Genomic DNA, 21,456 nt, shown 5'->3' on the forward strand with positions numbered 1-21,456 from the left:
AGCGGCGGGGAATCCCCTCCCTGCGCCTCAGAAATCGCCATGGGAGCCGTAGGTCGGGCTTACAGCTCGACCTGCCTATCCTGTGGGGCCCCTAGCCTGATAGACTCGTGATCAAAGTGATGCATCCCTTCCCCCAAGGTCTCTCAGCAAAAACTACAGTGTTGTAAAAAACTACCGTTTAGCTTCTATGCGTTTCTCTTTTCATGAGCTTCAATTATTAGCCAGAAGCGAGGGATCATGGCAACTGTCCTGTGGTACTTCTCACCCTCTAACTAGAATACAGGTTGTGTGCTGAGGGTATTAGAGCCTGTGTTCACTTCCCGCCCTCTCATAAGGGCTTTCATCCTCTGCTTTTTACTGGTTACATTTTAGTTCGTGTTTAGTAGTAGTGGCTACCTGGCGTCTTAAGGTGGATTGTAAATGAAAGAATGAATGAATGAACGAACGATTAAAACCACGTTGAAGAAATTTTAAAGAGGGTCGAGTCTATTCTGAGTAATCTTCAGCCGAAATAAGTTTGTTGTTGTTTTTTTTAAGTACGCGTGGTGATTTTAAAGCATCTTTTGGAAGAAACGTGAGGAAATAGTTCCCAATATTTTTTGTTATAGTTGTTTTACAACAGAATATTTTTTAAACATCCTCTAGTACACTCATGGTCATTCTCTTTTGAGTGCATGTATATGTGAAAATAAAGACATGTGCCAGCTTTGAAAATTATAATATTGACATTTTTAGTAGTTAATGATAAAACTTAACTTCATATAAATACCAATGCCTAAGTATTTATTCTCACCATAGTTAAGGGAAATCTAACACTTGTCAGTCTAGTCTGAGAACTGATACTTAAAGAGTGCCTTCTTCTTTTGTGTCCAGTCTCAGTGGTTTACTTCTCTTGTAATTGAAGTCAGCAGCCAGAATTAAAATCTTATCTAACGGACTACCAGGGAACTGAGGTTGAAGGATCATTGTATTTGAACCAGCTGTTACATTGTCAGTGATATATTCAGATACTTTGTCACTAAAGATCTAGGTTAGAAAAATCAGACTTTTGTTATGTTATCTATTTTCTTCCTTAGTGGGGAACATTCCTTATGAGGCTACTGAAGAGCAGTTAAAGGACATCTTTTCTGAGGTTGGACCTGTTGTTAGTTTCAGGTGAGATCCCCTTTTACTACTTGGCGGAAGTTTCTTAAGAATCACCACAGACTTGGCCCTTAGTAATAATGGCAAGGTTTTTACTGATGAGTTTTCACATGCATTCTTCTTCTTTGTTAGTTTGTAACAGCTTCATTGAGATTCGCATACCATAGGACTCACATTCATGTTTACTAAGATACATTGTTTTCAATTAAAAAGACGTGTAAACAATGTTTCAGTGGGACAGAGCAATGGGGTTATTTGTCTTACCTAGACCAAATTACAAGGCAGTGGTAGTGGGAGGGGCTTCCCAGGTAGCCCAGTGCTAAAGAATCCACCTGCCAATGCAGGAGACTTGGGTTCAGTCTCTGGGTTGGGAAGATCCCCTGGAGGAGAGAATAGCAACTCACTCCAGTATTCTTGTCTGGAAAATCCCATGGACAGAGGAGCCTGGTGGGTTACAGTTCATGGGGTCACAAAAGAATTGGATACAACTTAGCGACTAAAACAATAGTAATGGTAGTAGGAACCCTATGTGTTTGTAACATTTGTACCTGACGCTTGCTTCTGCTCTCCAGGTTGGTTTATGATAGGGAGACAGGAAAGCCAAAAGGTTATGGCTTCTGTGAATACCAAGACCAGGAGACAGCACTTAGTGCCATGCGAAACCTAAATGGCCGTGAATTTAGTGGGAGAGCACTTCGAGTGGACAATGCTGCCAGCGAAAAGAACAAAGAAGAGCTGAAGAGTGAGTATACATCCAAGCTGTATATAACATGAGTTAGTAAAGATGTAGCAATGAAGATTTCCCACTTAATGATATGTTTTAGTATCTGTTGAAATGGTTATCAGCCTTTTTACTTGACCTACCTAAAGTGCCTGCATTAGGGAAGTGTGTGTGTATCTTTGAGAAATAAGGTAAAATTGGCTTAAGCCCTTCCATTTCCAAGGAGTTAATTTCCAGTTGAAGATGAATTTCAGGCTTACCAAGCCGTAAATCATGTTAACTGTCATTAGTGTTTGCCACTCCTGTAATTATGTTGCCAGATCTGTAACTGGTGGGAATACCAAGGCATTCTCATGGCTTTTTCACAAGGTAATAGATCCAAAAACTCCATTTTGAAATTAGAACTTTTTCTGTTTGAACCTTTTGCTTCTGAAACGACTTGTGAAAGGAAATGGATATGCCTAGTCCCTAATTTAGGTTAACACTGTTCACCTGTATGCTCTTGGTCTCAACTTTCATCAGAGAACAGAAAATACACTCTGTGACTTTACTTCACAGAAATAAAATATTTGCAAATCACTTATTTCTAGGCTCCAGAAAATTTAAAGTTATCAACAAGTTCTTACAGCAGCCTTGGAAAGTAGATACATGAAATGATTTAGCTCTTTGTTTTACCTCCTTAACATTTTTGTACCTTCTTCCCAATCAGGCCTTGGAACTGGTGCCCCTGTCATTGAGTCACCTTATGGAGAGACCATCAGTCCTGAGGATGCCCCAGAGTCCATTAGCAAAGCAGTTGCCAGCCTTCCACCAGAGCAGATGTTTGAGCTGATGAAACAGATGAAGGTGGGAGGAGGGATTAGGTTATGATGAAATCATATTTTGTCATATCAACTCTTCAAGGAATCATTGATAAGTTAATGGAAATGATATCCTGAGCTCAAGTAGTAGATGTGCCTGTTGACCAACATTTCTTACACCTTCAATATTCCACATGTACACAGTGTATTATATATTTCATACAAAGAGTTTTCTATTTTTTGTGCACAGACACACCTACACAATCTGGCTGGGTTTTTGTGGCCCATAGATACCATATGTAGATGTTAAAATGTGGCTTTTTTCCCTAAATGGTGGTATTATGGTATTTGAAATACCTTCTCCTATTCTGGCCTACCATGCCCAAGATTTTCTGTGCTATGTAAAAATTGATAATTGCTTCTTTTTAAAACAGTAATTAATTATCCAAGGCTGTGCTGGGTCTTCATTGCTGCATGGGCTTGTTCTAGTTGCAACAAGTGGGGCTCTTCTAGTTGCAGTGTGCCAGCTTCTGATGTTGCAGAGCATGGGCTTTAGAGCATGTGGGCTCAGGAGTTGTGGCACATAGGCTTAGTTGCCCTGCAGCATGTAGAATCTTCCTGGACCAGGGATGGAACCAATGTTTCCTGCATTGGCAGGTGGATTCTTAACCAGGAGACCCCCAGGAAAGTCCCAGTAATAGCTTTAAAAGCCTCTTGCATATTACATTTCTCAGATGAGAATAGCTCTAAATCACTGTCAATTTCTGAGTAATAAGTATTGAACCTAATGATGAATCTGTTTATCTTCACAGCTCTGTGTCCAGAATAGTCCTCAAGAAGCACGGAACATGCTGCTTCAGAACCCTCAACTGGCTTATGCTTTGCTACAAGCACAGGTAGTCATGAGAATTGTGGATCCAGAAATTGCCTTGGTAAGTGCTTCTGGTTGTTTTATGGAAATGCTAAGGTAAACCATGAGTAGGAAAGAAATAGATAGCATATAGATTTGTCTTCTCACTTTTTAGAAAATTCTGCATCGCCAGACAAATATCCCTACGCTGATTGCAGGCAACCCTCAGACAGTCCACAGTGCCGGACCTGGCTCAGGATCCAGTGTGTCAATGAACCAGCAGAATCCTCAGACACCTCAGGCCCAGACTTTGGTAAGATTTTATCCCTTAACATTTTTTAAAATTTGCCTTGAAAATGTCATTTTCATTTTAGAAAGGTATATTGAAGGAAGAATGTTCAACAGCCAGAGATGATAATTTCTATTTCCAGGCATAAAAACAGTTAACAAGGTTGCATAGTACATGACATCTGAATGAAGACATTTGGTGCCAAGTTTGTAAAACAAAGATCCTTGCTTTATGTCCTTTTTTATAAGCTAATTTTGTGTGTATGCATGCATGGCACTGTGGTTGGCACTTTGTTCTTCCATAGACATTATCTCATTTAATAATTAGAGCATTGTATAATGTTGGCACTCTTATCTCCATTCTTACGGATGAAAAAAGTGAAGCTAATTTTCTAAGTGTGACACAAAACCTTGAAGCCATGAAAATCAATATATTTGAAAACTGAAAAATCCTGTATGGAGAAAAAGAGATAAACACCAGAGACAAACAAAAAATTGGAAAAAAGTATTTGCCACACACACGATGCACTGCAGGCTGACTACTTAAGGTAGTCCTGTTCTAGAATGTTTATCACCACTTTATAATAGTGAGAATTGGAAACATCCTAAATGTATAACAATGGAAGAATGGAAAAAGTGTGTTTATTTAATGAAATACTCTATAACAGTTCAATAAAATACATTGTGTCACCATGAATAACTTTCAGAATGTAGTTTCATGTAGCAGTTAAGGTGAACTAAGATACATGCTATCAACACAGATAACTCAAAAATGTAATGCCATACAGAAGTGAAAATAAGTAAATGTGGATGTATTTCCAAAATATGGGATGTATGTGTCTGTACATATCCCAAAAGCATGTTGAGTGAGTTGCAAAGAATATGTTCAATATGTAATTGTTTACATAAAATTTTAAAACATCCATCAGAATTGTTCCGTGGTTGTCTTAAGAGGGAGATACAGGATGCAACCAGGGAAGACCTATGAGAGATTTCAATTGTATATGTATATGTGTATATATATATATGTATACACATATATGTATATGTGTGTATATATATAATATGTTTCCTTGGGCTGGATGAAGCAGAAGCCAGAATTAAGATTGCAGGGAGAAATATCAATAACCTCAGATATGCAGATGACACCACCCTTAAGGCAGAAAGCAAAGAGGGACTAAAGAACCTCTTGATGAAAGTGAAAGAGGAGAGTGAAAAAGCTGGCTTGAAACTCATTGTTCAAAAAACTAAGATCATAGCATCCAGGTCCCATCACTTCACGGCAAATAGATGGAGGAAGAAATGGAAACAGTGATGGATTTTATTTTCTTGGGCTGCACAATCACTGCAGATGGTGACAGCAGCCATGAAATTAAAAGACGCTTGCGCCTTGGAAGGAAAGCTGTGACAAACCTAGACAGCATTTTGAAAAGCAGAGATGTTAGTTTCCTAACAAAGGTCCTTCTAGTCAAAGCTATGGCTTTTCCAGTAGTCATGTGTGGATGTGAGAGTTGGACCCTAAGGAAAGCAGAGGGCCAAAGAAATGATGCTTTTGAACTGTGGTGTTGGAGAAAACTCTTGAGAGTCCCTTGGACAGCAAGGACATGAAACCAGTCAATCCTAAAGGAAATCACTCCTGAATGTGCATTGGAAGGACTGATGCTGAAGCTAAGGCTCCAGCATTTTGACCACCTGATGTGAAGAACTGACTCATTGGAAAAGACCCTGATGCTGGGAAAGATTAAAGGCGGGAGGAAAAGGGGACGACAGAGGATGAGATGGTGGGATGGCATCACCAATTCAATGGACATGAGTTTGAGCAAGCTCTGGGAGCTGGTGATGGGCAGGGAAGCCTGGCATGCTGCAGTCCATGGGGTCACAAAGAGTCAGACATGACTGAGCAACTGAACTGACTGAATATGTTTCCTAAGATGTATGGTTATTTTATTCTCTCTATAACATATATCTGGAATTTTTCACAATAAACAACGACGAAAAAGACCTCAAATAAATTAGTAAGAAATTTGCCAGTAACCCAGTAGAAAACTATGCAATGGACATGAACTGTTCATAAGGATAGAAATGCAGATATATATTAAATGTGTGAAAACTGTTCAACTTCAAAACAAGATAAATATGAATGAAATACAATAAGCTACCATTTTTCACCTGTTAGATTGGCAGAGGTAAACAACTTGGATGACTCATACAAAGGTTTATGGTAAGGGTCAGCAAACATCTTCTAAATGGCCAGATAGTAAATTTGGGGGCAGCTTTGCAGGCCATGGGATCTGTCTTGATTACCCAACTCTGCCATTGGAGTATGAAATGAACCACAGGGAATACGTAAACAAATGTGCATGATTGTGTTCTGGTAAAACTTTATCTATGAAACCAAGCAGTGAGCCAAATTTGGCCCCATGGGTCATAGTTTACCAACCTGTGCTCTGATTCAGTAAATGCAGAAATAAATTAAGATCCAGAGAGGTTAACTGCTCCAAAAATAACAATCTAAGTGGCAAATCCAGGATCTGAACCTGGTTCTATCTGTCCTCATAGCCTGTTTTCTCTTAACCACCTCACTATACAGTTTTCTTTTTTCTGTTCTAGAGTTTCGTGTGTGTTCTCTGAGACCATGTGATTTTTAAAATATTTGTATCCTTTAGTTTTATTCTGTATTTATTGAGCTCTTTCTATTCCAAGGGACTCCTCAGTTCTCTTGGAAATACACAGATGAAAACATAACATTCCCTTTCCCTCCAGGAGCTTTAATGTAGCATTAAATTGTTTTGTTTTTTACATTCCCTTCGAATAAGAATTGTATCTAAGGAAAGTGATGAGAAAAGAATGGTCAAAAAATTTTTTTCACCTTAAAAATATAGACTGCAAACAGTTCTGTTTTTAAAAGGAAAAAGTCCTAAATTCTTTCCTCTTCGTTTCAAGGCACTTATAAAAAAAAAAAAAAAAAAAAAAAACCTCTTACTGCCAGGCCCTGGTCTTGAAGTTGACAATAGGTGCTATATATGGCCTTGGAAGAAAAGTTAGGACAAACCTAGACAGCGTATTAAAAAGCAGAGATATTATTTTGCCAACAAAGGTCCATCTAGTCAAAGCTATGGTTTTTCCAGTAGTCATGTATGGATGTGAGAGTTGGACCCTAAAGAAAGCTGAGTGCCAAAGAATTGATGCTTTTGAACTGTGGTATTGGAGAAGACTCTTGAGAGTCCCTTGGACTACAAGAAGATCAAACCAGTCAATCCTAAAGGAAATCAATCCTGAATATTCATTGGAAGGACTGATTCTAAAGCTCCAATACTTTAGCCACCTGATGCGAAGAGCTGACTCATTAGAAAAGACCCTGATGCTGGGAAAGATTGAAGGCGGGAGAAGGGGATGACAGAGGATGAGAGGGTTGGATGGTATCACTGACTCAATGGACATGAGTTTGAGCACACTCTGGGAAGTGATGAAGGACAGGGGAGCCTGGTGTGCTGTAGTCCATGGAGTCACAAAGAGTTGGACACAGCTGAGCCACTGAACAACAAAATGGCCTCACTGCACAGACAAGACTTGTGTATCTCTACTTTTAGAATATGTTTTCTCTCAGTCATGTTCTGTGTAACCAGGTTCATTGTATGTATTGCAACTTCTATTCAAAGTGTTATAAATCTAATGTTGCATTAGACATGCTGTAAGAAAAGGGTATTTGGTAGAATATTTGGTGCTGTCCATTTGAAGACTTTGCATGTTGAATCTCCACAGAGGCATATACATACTCTGGTTTTTCTCTTGGTCAGAGTGGAATGCATGTCAATGGTGCGCCTCCTCTGATGCAAGCTTCCCTGCAGGCTGGAGTTGCAGCACCAGGGCAGATACCAGCCACTGTAACAGGACCTGGCCCTGGTTCCTTAGCTCCTGGAGGTATGTTTTCATTTAGAGTCTTTGCCATTTTGGTGTTTTGCTAGTGTTTTGTTACGGAGAAGGCAGTGGCACCCCACTCCAGTACTCTTGCCTGGAAAATCCCATGGACGGAGGAGCCTGGTAGGCTGCAGTCCATGGGGTCGCTAAGAGTTGACACGACTGAGCAACTTCACTTTCACTTTTCACTTTCATGCATTGGAGAAGGAAATGGCATCCCACTCCAGTGTTCTTGCCTGGAGAATCCCAGGGATGGGGGAGCCTGGTGAGCTGCCGTCTCTGGGGTCGCACAGAGTCGGACATGACTGAAGCTACTTAGCAGCAGTGTTTTGTTATAGCAAATGGCCTAGTATATAGCAAAATTATGATGTGGCAACGAGATCTTGATACTAATGTGTAGCTAGGCAGTATATATCCTAGGTGGAACAAATAGTTGATTTATTGTATACAAATTTACATGTCTGATTATGAGAGCAAGGCAAAGAATGACAAAATTCCTAGTTAATGAGGGGAAAAATAGAATGAATGGAAACTAGACCAAATCAACAAATACAGAGAAAAGGAAACGACATTGTGAAGTTATGATAATAAACATAGAGTTAAGGTGGAAGGAATAAAGTCTCATGTAGTCATTCTGCTAAATGTGAATGGACTCAGTTCTCCCACTAAAAGCTAGAGACTGTTAGGTTAGGTTAAAAAGTACATGGGTTGGGTGGGGGGCAATAAACAAAAACAAAATGCCTGGTGTTGTTACCATTATGTTTAACAAACGTAACACTGTATTTCATGAACTATAGTGAGACAACAACAAGAGGAAAAAAGAATTTTAAAAACTAATATGTTCACTAAAATTGTGTATGTAGGAATTAATATTACACTTACAGCTTTTCATCATTCAGTAACCATAACTAAAAATGTTATGGGTGGAATAGTGATTCCTCATGTGAAACACCTGTGTGAACATATGACATGTATTTAAAGTTTTTTATGCAACAAACTCACTTGTTATTTTATCTAATCTGGCTTAGATTAACTGCAACACAACTAATAGGTGATAATTTGGATTTAAATTTTTCTGCTTTATAAAGAAACCAGTCTAAAGATCTTAAGTTGACAGGGAATGGGAGAAGGGATTTTTTTTTTTTCAGTTTAATTGGAGACTAATTACTTTACAGTATTGTAGTATTTTTTGCCATACACTGACATGAATCAGCCACAGGCGCACATGTGTTCCCCATCCAGAACCCCCCTCCCCATCCCATCCCCCAGGGTCATCCCAGTGCATCAGCCCTGAGCACCTTGTCTCAGGCATCAAACCTGAACTGGCAGTCTGCTTCACATATGATAATATACACGTTTCAATGCTACCCTCTCAAATCATCCCACCCTCACCGTCTCCCACAGAGTCCAAAAGACTGTTTTTCACATCTGTGTCTCTTTTGCAGTCTCGCATATAGGGACATCGTTACCATCTTTCTAAATTCCATATATATGCATTAGTATGCTGTATTGGTGTTTTTCTTTCTGACCTACTTCACTCTATAATAGGCTCCAGTTTCATCCACCTCATTAGGACTGATTGAAATGCATTCTTTTTAATGGTCGAGTAATATTCCATTGTGTATATGTACCACAGCTTTCTTATCCATTCATTTGCTGATGGATATCTAGGTTGCTTCCATTCCTAGCTATTGTAAACAGTGCTGTGATGAACATTGGGGTACACATGTCTCTTTCAATTCTGCTTTTCTCGGTGTGTATGTCCAGCAGTGGGATTGCTGGGTCATATGGCAGTTCTATTTCCAGTTTTTTTAGGAATCTCCATACTGTTCTCCATAGTGGCTGTACTAGTTTGCATTCCCACCAACAGTGTAAGAGGGTTCCCTTTTCTCCACACCCTCTCCAGCATTTATTATTTGTAGATTTTGGATAGAGGCCATTCTGACTGGTGTGAGATGGTACCTCACTGTGGTTTTGATTTGCAGTTCTCTGGTAATGAGTGATGTTGAGCATCTTTCCATGTGTTTGTTATCCATCGGTCTGTCTTTGGAGAAATATCTGTTTAGTTCTTTGGCCCATTTTTTGATTGGGTCATTTATTTTTCTGGAATTGAGTTTCAGGAGCTGCTTGTATAATTTTGAGATTAAATTCTTTGTCAGTTGCTTCATTTGCTATTATTTTCTCCCATTCTGAAGGCTGTCTTTTCACCTTGCTTATAGTTTCCTCCATTGTGCAAAAGCTTTTAAGTTTAATTAGGTCCCATTTGTTTTATTTTTGCTTTTATTTCCATTAGTCTGGGAGGTGGGTCATAGAGGATCCTGCTGTGATTTCTGTCAGAGAGTGTTTTGCCTATGTTTTCCGTGTTTTATATATTTTCTTGTGTTATAGGTTCCTAGCTAATCTTAAAATATCACAGGTTGTATGTAACGTGGTCCTAGTACACATGGCAAGTGTGCAACTTGTGACATGCAACTCATTACTGAGTTGAGAAGCACCTAAGCTGGTCTATGCCCTGTTCAGGGAGCCTAGTGCACATCATGCATTTGTATGTCACAGCAGTGTCAAGTTTCTATAAAAATGTCTGCTCTCCATTTCTGTACTTAACATTGTCATGAACTACTAACATACAGTGTATAAATATTGCCATCTGTAGACAAAACATAAGTAAGGATGTTGAGAAATAAAATAATGGAACCAATAAGCTTGATTTAATATATATAGAGAGCCTTACATATTTTGACTAGAAAATATACTCACATCATTAAAAAGTGACTGCTGCTGCTGCTAAGTTGCGCCAGTCGTGTCCGACTCTGTGCGACCCCATAGACACCAGCCTACCAGGCTCCCCTGTCCCTGGGATTCTCCAGGCAAGAACACTGGAGTGGGAAAAAAATAAAAACAAGTTTTAATATGTAGAGATTTTACATGCTGCATTCTTTGCTTATAAGCCAATAAAGATAGGAATAAATAATTTAAAAAACCTTTTAAAGTTAAGGAGCATAGTCTTGGTAATCCTTGAATTAAAGAGGAAAAAAAAGAAATTTATAAATTATCAAAAATACAACAAAAAGTAATACACTCCATTAAAAAGTGTGTGGGGAGATAGTGAAAGCAGTATTTAAAGGAAAGTGAATATCCTTAGCACCTTATTAAAGAATAAAGGAACTTTGCTAGTTCTAGAGTATTAGATGGAGAAGGCAATGGCAAACCACTCCAGTACTGTTGCCTGGAAACTCCCATGGATGGAGGAGCCAGGAAATGGCAACCTACTCCAGTGTTCTTGCCTAGAGAATCCCAGGGACAGGGGAGCCTGGTGGGCTGCCGTCTATGGGGTTGCACAGAGTCGGACACAACTGGAGCAACTTAGCAGCAGCAGCAGAGTATTAGAAACGTAAAATAAGTGTAAAAGGAATTTAATTGAATTTTCAAGTTTTTTTTTTAATGAGTTTGTAGCATTTATAGTTCTAAAGTTATTAAAACTTCACAAGTTTTGAAGAAGCTCTTTGACAGTAGCTGAAAAAGGGAAACAAACTAGTAGAAAAATAAGCAAAGAAAATGAGTAGGCACTTCATAGAAGAGCAAATCCAGATGGCAACAAAAACGTTCGTTTCTTTTCAGGGGATTACAAATTAAATAACAAGATTTCATTATACTTGAGCCTAGCAGACAAGCAAAAGTTTTCAGAGATGACACTTGGTGGAGGGAGTGATACTATACATTGCTAGTGGAAATGTGAAGTTTTTCATCTTTTTAATAGTCTCACATTAAAAATTCGTGTATACTTTATTTAACCCACCAGTTCCACTTCTGGGAAGCTAACCCATATAAACAAAGGTACCGTTATGTGATAGTGTAATGAGAAATTAGGCCCATGATGCCTTCTGCTACTGCTTACCTCAGATCCTAAATCTTTGTATTGTTTTGGTGAGTGGTCTGAATAAATCATAGCATGTTATAGCTAAAAGAGAACTTTGAAATCATTTAGACTTCAGATGTTAATGTGCATTAGCTTCACCTGAAGGGCTTATTAAAACACAGATTACTGGTCTCCACACCCAGACTTTCTAATTCAGCAGGTCTGAGGTAGGGCTCTGAGCTTTGCAGTTCTGACACATTCTTGGTGATGCTGATGCTGCTTGTCTGGGGACCACGTTCTGAGAAGATACTCATTCCCTGTACAGATGAGCAAGCCTGGAGGCTATGTTAATTTTATCAAATCAGTTGTCTAAAATGACAATTACTTAGTAACATTGTTAGAGGTAGCACAGATTCAGGTTCTCAATTCATGGCTCTTTGGTGCCTGACATGTTAAATGGGATAGGAGAATGTGACATGTACTTGGGTATTTTAGTTAACTATTACAGAACTGCAAATAGTTCAGCCTGTCTTTTCTCCCCTTTCGCAGCAAATATTACTGTTTTGAGGAAAAGAAAATTACTGCTGTGTGGGAAGGACCAGACAAGTACTTATGGTATATGTTTAGTCTGTATAGCAATCATACCCCTGCTGGTTAGAGCAGACCTGTCATTCTCAACACTGTTAGACACAGTGACTCCTTTTTGTAACAGATATCTTACAGTGATGCTTTACTATCCTAAAATGAAATGTACAGATGACATAACATACTTAACATGGTTTCCAAGAAAATTCGGTATAGGTACCCTAACTATAATATAAGGGGGAAGTAAAAGGAAATTAACGTATAATAAAAAATATTATAAATATGCAAGTATTTAAGCAAAAGTATACTAGAAAACAAAAAATAACAGATGCTTGCACCTATACTATAAAAGACAGATCCAGGTATGTTTTGCAATTCAGATACCACAAGGACCATTGACATTGATGATGTGATTTTCTGAATGGTGAAAATGAAAACTCTTGGTAAAGTTATTAACAAGAGACAGTACCCATAATACTCAGTAATTGCGTTTTTGGAAAATTCAGTGTGTGTATGTGTTGGTGTAAAAACAGGGCAAAGAAGCTCTTTGCTTACAAATAAAACAGACAAGTTCTAAGTTCAGACGGTTGTAAAAAGATTTTCATTTATGTGAATATTCAGCAAGACATGAAAGTTTTGCAAGATAGAGTAATGCTCAGTTTGATAGAACTGTCTCACACTTTGCAGGACATCTATTAATAGTATACCTGTCAGCTTCTCATAAAATGCCCGCTGTGCCCCCACAAATCTTTGTCACCACTGAAACAGTATACTCACAGATTTATAATACAGAGTACCCTGGGAACAGTACTACCTCTTGTGGGAGGAAGTATGTGCCATTATGCTGTATTACAGAACCCCCTGCCAAGATTTTGGTAATGAGTAAGATTAAGAATCTTAATCTTAACTTGCTTAATCTTACTTAATCTCACATAATTCACTTTTCTGTCACTGAAGCTTCAGTACACTAACAAACTCCCATCTTCTGTATAAATCCATTGTTTAGTGGTAGTTAATGATCCTCCTTTGTAGGTTTCTGCTTGTGGGGCAGAAAGAGGAAATTTGTTAACTCAGCCAGTGTCCAAATTTTTCCCCTACTGTCTTTATGTTTACTTTCCTGCCGTTTATCTTCTAGGAGGAATGCAGGCCCAGGTTGGAATGCCAGGAAGTGGACCAGTGTCCATGGAGCGGGGACAAGGTAAATAAATACTAATATCCAATTAATGTGTAATAGACATGGAAATGTTCTATATCTGCACTGATATGGCAGCCAGAACAGAAACCACACGTGGCTATTCAAATGTGAAATTAATTAAATGGAATTAAATGGAAATTAGGTGAAATCTAAAACTCAGTTCCTCACGTACACTAGCTGCCTTCTAAGTGCTCAGGAGCTGCATATGGCTAGGGTACCATACTGGATATTGCAGATATAGAACGTTCCCATCACTGCAGAAAATTCTGTTGGACAGCACTGTCAAGTGATTTAGAGCCCAACTCTACAAGAATTAATGATGAAGCAAATGAATCCTTTGTTTCTATTTAACTTATATCGCATTTTCCGGGTAGTTTAATACTTCTACTCACATGTTCTCTCTGCCTCTATGGAGAGCTGAGTAAGGAATTTTAGTGATGAGCATGTAACATATGGCTAAATATGTGGAAGACTAAAATTAAACCCCAGAGAAAACTGGGGGAGTGAGGGCTGGGAATCAAAGGTCTGAGATGCCTGCTCGGTAAGTGTATGTTATACTGTGGTAGTAACACTGGATTCCACCACAGCAACAGCCACTCCAACATCACCACGTGATTTCTATTACTGAAGTTTGAAGAAAAAGAATGCAGTGATTTGTTTGAAACCAACATTGGGAAGCGAGGAAAAAAAAATAAAAACAGAGGGAACTAACAATAAAACTGAGTGCATCCTCTAGGCCACGCACTTTAGTTTTTATAAACAACCTTGGGAGTTGGGGCAGGGGGGATCGCGGGGGTGGCAGCACTTCAGTTTTCAGGTGAAGAGCCGGAAGCTCAGAGTTCTAAGTTACTTTCTCAAGGGGACAAGGTAAGTAAACACTGGTATCTGAATAATGTAGACTGGGCTTGGTGCACTCGTCTTCTCTTCCAGCTAATAAGTTGCAGAACTAAGATTCCAAAGTCTCTGACTCTAAAATCTCTCCTCTTTCTGTCAGTCCACACTGCTTCTATTAACTTCCAAAAATGCTTTTTAATGTATGCTATTCTAATTCATGGGCTTCCCTGGTGGCTCAGATGGTAAAGAATCTGCCTACAATGCGAGAGAGTGAGCGAGCTGGGTTCGATTCCTGGGTCAGAAAGATCCCCTGGAGGAGGAAATGACAACCCACTCAAGTCTTCTTGCCTGGGAAATCCCATGGACTGAGGAGCCTGGTGGGCTGTAGTCCATGGGGTTGCAAAGAGTTGGACACAACTGAGTGACTAAGCACATATTCTTGTTCATTGTGTCCTTGTGATTAGAAAGAACTGCTTTGGATAAGTATAGGGAAGCTTAAATTACTTAATAGCATGTGGTCTATAAGTAAAACCCATTTTTGAATTAGTTTTTAATTTTTTTTTTAGCTATGCCCCATGGTTTGGGGGATCTTAATTCCCCAACCAGGGATTGAACCCAGGCCATCTCATTAAACGCACTGAGTCCTAACCACTGGACTGCCAGGGAATTCCCCCAAACCCTTTTTTTTTTAAAAGCAAAATACTAAGATAAAAGTCTATGCACTGTACTCCTCGTCTGTGGTTTATAAGTGACAATGCATAATTTTGTCAGGCTGTTAACAGTGGAACAAGCTTTCTTCCAAACACCTCATCTGAGCAGCCCATGCTTTTGTGCTGTTGTGCCCTACCCAGCTCGGCCACTATCAGTACTATGTGTCACAAAGTATTTCTGCTTTGAATACTTAGAAAGAAGGAATTAGAGATTCAGTCATACCTTTGCCTCTTCCCCAGCCATGAATAAATCAAACTTTGTTTAATACATACTTCCATAAGACATCTTCCCTCTTGATGTAGTTATCTTCACCTTTCTGGTCAAAAGTTAACAAAGGGAAATGAGTTGAGTTTTGAAGGTATATCAAGGATGTATTCATGAAGAGAGAAAATGAGACTTTCCTTCCTAGTTTTCCTTTAGTACCCAGCAGAAGAAGCAAGAATCTTTCGTTTGTACCCAGTTTGTCATTCTTTTCCTGCAATCCGAACTTCTTTTGAACATTTGTAAAGGTGGAAAGAGACAGTGAGATGTTTAAGAAGAGACTTCTTGCCTTCTGCTGCCTTAGTTTAACATTGGTGCCCTGTCATCTTATTAGTCTTTAACGATGTCGTGGTGTTTGTTTATCGAAAACTTACAGTGGTTGAGTACTTCTTGAGGAGTGATGTTCTCTTTCTTTATCTAAAGTTCATTCACTGTATTTCCCCATTTGATAGCAGAAATTTTTGTGCCTTAAAGTATGATAGAAGTAATACTGTCCCACTTTTGTTATGGGCTTTTCCAGAATAAATCTTGCCTTCCAGATTCACTGCGATTTCTTCCATTTTTTGCTTATGAAAATATGTTTGCCTTCTTTGCCTAACTAGAGATTCAGTAGCATCTGTTTTATATTTTGTTTCTTTTTTTCATAGTATCATAAGATTTAAGGGGAATCCTAGTAGCAGAGGTGAAAATTACAAGTGGCTGGTTATTCCTGCCCAGATAAAATCAGTGGCCTACAGGTTTTACCTTAGGAAGCAATCTCATCAAAGCAGGACAGTTTCAGATCATATAGTTTAGGAAGATTTTATAGCCCAAGGCAAGCTAATGACCTCTTAACTTTTTAACTGATACTATGAATAAATCTCCAGTGTCTGTATGCTTCTGCATGTGTGTGTGCAAGCTATTTTAAGTGTCTGCTCTTTCTCCTTTTGAACTTGCTGCTCACTTAGGAACTGTACAGCACTCGCCCGTGGGACCCACCGGGCCTGCATCAATTGAGCGAGTTCAAGGTACCCATTGTATCTGCGGGTTTCCTTTTGCTTGTGATGTTCAGGGTGGGACATTGAGAGGATAAGGACTGCTCGGCAGTCATCCTCGCGTTCAGAACCCAAAAGGGTAGCGTTTGGGGTTTGTTTGTTTGTTTGTTTTTTCCTCTTGGGGCCACAGGCCTAAGATTGATGTCTTCACACAGGGCAGAGAACATGGAGGATATGGGCATCTGTCTGAGGCTGTACTCCCTCCCTACTGGTGTCAGGAGGCTTGGATGGAATAGCAGTCTGTAAGGAGACAGCCAGTTCTCACAGAGCCATGGCAGTGTTCACATATGCCCAGACCCTAACTTTTGTGGCTCTGGTCCTTGAACTAAGATTGATTCTAAGCAAAACCATGGGCCCAAGTTTCTTCTTCAGATTGCAGTGCTAGGCCTTGGCAGGTTGCTCCCCAGTTTGCTCTTTATATAATTCCATCCATACCTCTGACCTGGCACAGATTCTGCCTATACCCTGCTTCTGTTCTTGAGCTGCAAGAGGACTCTGCTGTGGTGAGCTTTCATCCACTCTACAGTGTCTGAACTACGTTGTCAGTGGTAGAGTCATTCCTTGTTGCCATATGTGTCCTTCACAGCAGTAACTCCCCGTTTGTTTCCCTGTCAGTGCCAATGCAAGACCCCAGAGCAGCTATGCAGCGTGGGCCCTTGCCTGCCAACGTCCCAACGCCTCGAGGTCTGTTGGGAGATGCTCCAAATGACCCACGTGGAGGCACTTTACTTTCTGTAACTGGAGAGGTAGAACCTAGGTAAGCCCTGACACAGAAGAAAAAGATTGGAGGAATTAGAATTTTCCCTTGCTTTGAGAACAAAGTCTTCTTATACCATTTGTGCCTGTTTGCTTATTTCAAAAGATAAATATTCACGACCACTGTCCGAAACGAAGCACTTGCTGGGCAGAATTTGTAGTTGAAGTATGTCATTTTGAACTAACCGTTGCTACTTCATCCTCAGGAATTAGAAATTCTAGCAGACATATCAGACTGGGAAAAAGCTACTAATAATAGCAATAATAATAATAATGGATATTAATGGGGTTTATGACTCTGAATCTGCTTTGAATACTTGAATACTTTATTGAGATTATTTCATTAAATCTACACAACAACCCTGTTATTGATACTAACCCTGAGGTTGATACTAATATCAGTCCCATGTTACAGATGAAGAAACCAAGGCATCAAGAAGTTAAGCAAATGTGCTGAAGATCAACACAACTAATACGTGATAAAGCCCAGATTTGAACCTATACAGTAACCCATGTTCTTAAGCACCATACTGTGTATTCATTATATATAATGAATATCCACTAATTCCTCCTTAATATGAGTTCCCTGACAAAATATGAAATTCTGAAATACATGGGTTTACATCTCTATAGTTTGTCTTTGATCTGTTTTGTGTTATTCTCTTAGAATTTGCAGACTGATGTTTGTATCAGTTCTTTATCTAATTTTTACTTAGTGATCTTCTGGTTGACACTTTTCATGTTGTTTTGTTCTCTTTTAAAATATAACATTTTTTTCTCCATCTCTAGAGGTTACCTGGGACCACCTCATCAGGGTCCGCCCATGCACCATGTCCCTGGCCATGACAGCCGTGGCCCACCCCCACATGAGATGAGGGGAGGGCCATTAACTGAGCCCAGACCTCTAATGGCAGAGCCAAGAGGACCCATGATAGATCAGAGGGGTCCACCCTTGGATGGCAGAGGTGAGGGGAAACCATGTCACAAAGCTGACTGGTAGTTGTGGACTCATGATGAATGCTCTGTCTTAGGCTCCAATCTGGGATACAGAATGCTGGGGCAGTAGAGTTGGCAAACATTTTTCAAGTTTATCTGCAAATTTGAGAAATTGAGAAGGAGAAAGCAATCTCATGTAGCTGGGGGACATGTGACTGGAGAAAATAGATTTCTGTCTTTCTTTGATTATTGGTTCTTCTTGCAGTAAATGTTGGTAGCTACCGAATATTTTTCTTTCAACTTTTTTTAATAGGTGGAAGAGATCCACGAGGCATAGATGCACGAGCCATGGAGGCTAGAGGATTAGATGCTAGAGGATTAGAAGCCCGTGCAATGGAGGCCCGTGCAATGGAGGCCCGTGCTATGGAGGCCCGCGCTATGGAGGCTCGTGCAATGGAAGTCAGAGGAATGGAGGCCAGAAGCATGGATACAAGGGGCCCAGTGCCAGGCCCAAGAGGCCCTATACCTAGTGGAATCCAAGGTCCCAGTCCAATTAACATGGGGGCCGTTGGACCCCAGGGATCCAGACAGGTATGTGTAATACTCTCACTTCCATGTGAAGTCTTGATCTATTCAGGAATTGGTTATTGAGGCTGATTATTACTGCTTTCTGGTTTCTGAGCTTGTTGGGGAAGATTAGGATCTCCCTTCCTTTTGTTTCTCTGTTCCTTAGGTTGTGGTGGTTTTCTGACTGCCAGGAGTGTAGTCCATGAGTGTAACCTTGTCCCACAATTTCAAATTCCATTCAGAACAGAGCCCCTGATTTTAAGGGACAGCGTGTACATCGGTAGAATCTAGGCATGGATAATTTGAAAAGCCTCCCCAAAATGATTCTAATGTATAGCCCTAAGAACTACTGCATTCAAGCATATGAAGAGCTATTCGTGGTCATTTAGCTAATCTTAGGTTTGCAGAAATCTGTTTTAATTTACTTTCATCACATAGCCTAAAGTGAACAGTGGAGTATGAATGGCAGTTTACTAATGCTTACCTTAAAAGCTGTGCAACTGAATTTTCTCTTCTTTCTCTTTATTTGGCTCTCCAGCTATGTGTTATGATGGGCTATGATTATCTATATGTTGTCATCTCCATCCTTTTTACCCTTCAGGTAGTACGTATGTATCTTCTCCGTGAGTTTGTTTGCTTATTTTTTTTTTCTGCTAATACTTATGTTTGCCTCTAGCTCTTCCACCTTCATATTTCTTCAGTGTGACTTCCTCCTTCCTATATGTACTTGTGTTTCTCTTTTCTCTCCCATATGTTTCTGTGCTTTATTCCCTCTCAGGCATGCATGTGTATGTGTGTATGAGAGAGAACTGTATGGTCAGAGTGGAATGGAACATGTCAGACATCCAGTTCTCTCATTTTATAGGTTTGGAAACTGAGACCCAAGAATTCAGGTGACTTATCCAAATTCACAAAACTAAGAAGTGGTAGAGCAAGGAACAGAACCTATGTTGTTTCCTACTATACTGCTACGTCTCTGTGGCCTGCACATTGTATATTGTGTATATGTGTATTTGTCCCTCCTCTTTAATATGAAATGTGAATATGTTGTTTTCTGGTATGTGTAGGAAAAAACTTGGTTACTGTTTTTCTAGTTGTACTTTTTTAAAAAATGTGTTTGGGGGCTTGATTTTTATTGTGCCCTCTATGGTCAGTAAGCCTCATAATTAAAATGAGTTTTTAATGCTTTCATTCAGTCGTTCAACAAATATTTGTTGAGCACTTACTGTATATCAGACAGAGCTATAGGTAGTGGGGATAGAGCAGAGTGAGCAAAATAAAGTCCTGCCCCTGTAGAGCTTACATTCTAGTAGAGAGATAAGTAACAAATAACTGCATGATGTCCTTATATAATTCTACTGAGAAGCCTTTTGAGAAGGATGTCAAAAATAATGGTTGGAAGACTGTTTGTCAATAATTCCTTGGTCCTTTATCTTCTAGTACTCGGACTTGTTACTCTGCAATGTTAAATTTGTCATAGTTTTCATCAGTAGATTTTGTAAAGCCAATTAGATTTGAGGTAGAGAAAAAATTTTATCTTCAAACTTTTAAAAATTGTTCAATGTGTTTTCTTATACACAAATAAAATACATTCACTCATGTATAAAAGATAGACAGTAAGGACCTCCCTTCCTCCCTCTACCTGTCTCCCTATGACCCCCATTTCTTGTAGATAACCACATTTTATTATAATGTATCTTTCTAGCAAATCAGAATACATACTATTTTTACAATATGAATATACATGCATTCTCATTTTTTCCTCCTTTCACTTTTCTGCACCTTGTTTTTTAACCTAATAGTATATCCTTAATTCATAATTTTAAATCAAATTTTGAAATTAACTTCTGTCCACCTAATTGGAAACTTGTTGATAAAGGCTTTTTATTACTAAGGTAATTATATAACTTATTGTCTATACAGATACACATTTGAGGGTGCTGTCAGTAATTACTGTGAGGTAAAAGCATAAACTCGGACTGTCTTAGTAAACCTAGACTCATGCTTACCTGTATTATTACTTGTCTGCCTAGAACAGGTTCTTTAGAAACTTTAAATGGCCATTATTAAATGGTTATACATTACAGTACCTCAAATTAGTATTGACTGAAGCCTCAAAAATGTTATTCTCATAGATATTTCAGGTCCATAACAGATCATTGAGGTTCAGACTGGTCTCTGGATTCAGTATTGATAAAGAACTGAAAGTGATAGTATGTTAGCAATCTGTACCAAGCTGTTTTAATGCTTCATGTCTCTAGTGTCTTTGGGAACTGAGTTAATGCATGCACATGAATATTCCAGATAATAGAATTATTCAACCAAGTTTTTAAACTATTTTAATGAAAAATCATTTATAAAATATACTATGCTTTCTTCTTTTCTTAAACAGGATGCAAAAATGATTTTGATCATTTTTGATTACTCAAGGTCATCATTAAATATACCCACTCATTATTATATATGCTATAATAGAAATCATAGTTATTTCCTGCTTTGCTTTTTGGTGTCCTTCACTGTCAGACTGTCACCTGGTTCTTCACAATGCTATTATGATATCTGCTCCTAATGGTTTATCCACATTTCTTTTATGCTTTGCTGCTTTTCATCTGCTGGGGAAGCAGGTAACATGTATATTAACAATTTGTGTTTAATAAGAGCAGAGATCAAATTGCCAACATCCATTGGATTATAGAAAAAGCAAGGGAATTAAAAAAAAAACATGTACTTTTGCTACATTGACTATGCTAAAGCCTTTGACTCTGTGGATCACAACAAACTGGAAAATTCTTAGAGGTGGGAATACCAGACCACCTTACCTGTCCCCGAGAAACCTGTATGCAGGACAAAAAGCAATAGTTGGAACCGGACATGGAACAACAGACTGGTTCTGAATTGGGAAAGGAGTACGTCAAAGCTATTTATTGTCACCCTGCTTATTTACTTATATGCAGGGTTCAGTTCAGTCACTCAGTCGTGTCCGACTCTTTGCGGCCCCATG

General features: G+C 39.1%; 1 protein-coding gene across 5 annotated transcripts in view; it reads left to right on the forward strand.

Moving 5' to 3' along the window:
* Nucleotides 1-21,456, forward strand: part of CSTF2 (cleavage stimulation factor subunit 2) — a 31,533-nt gene that overhangs the window by 210 nt on the left and 9,867 nt on the right. For 2 of the 5 annotated variants that reach the window (XR_009598863.1, XM_004022476.6), the window contains exons 2-12: nt 1,077-1,155; nt 1,716-1,885; nt 2,574-2,710; nt 3,477-3,596; nt 3,690-3,827; nt 7,600-7,723; nt 13,297-13,359; nt 16,110-16,169; nt 16,812-16,953; nt 17,742-17,917; nt 18,202-18,479. Coding sequence is in view for 3 of the 5 variants with exons in the window: in XM_004022476.6 (XP_004022525.1) it covers nt 1,077-1,155; nt 1,716-1,885; nt 2,574-2,710; nt 3,477-3,596; nt 3,690-3,827; nt 7,600-7,723; nt 13,297-13,359; nt 16,110-16,169; nt 16,812-16,953; nt 17,742-17,917; nt 18,202-18,479 (1,487 nt within the window). In the remaining 2 variants the exon portion in view is untranslated. The remainder of the gene's footprint in view (nt 1-1,076; nt 1,156-1,715; nt 1,886-2,573; nt 2,711-3,476; nt 3,597-3,689; nt 3,828-7,599; nt 7,724-13,296; nt 13,360-16,109; nt 16,170-16,811; nt 16,954-17,741; nt 17,918-18,201; nt 18,480-21,456) is intronic. The other 3 variants (XR_009598864.1, XM_004022475.6, XM_012107683.5) reach the window with 2 other exon arrangements.

The sequence above is a fragment of the Ovis aries genome, chromosome X (assembly GCF_016772045.2).
Source record: "Ovis aries strain OAR_USU_Benz2616 breed Rambouillet chromosome X, ARS-UI_Ramb_v3.0, whole genome shotgun sequence".
In the NCBI taxonomy this organism is placed as follows: Eukaryota; Metazoa; Chordata; class Mammalia; order Artiodactyla; family Bovidae; genus Ovis; species Ovis aries.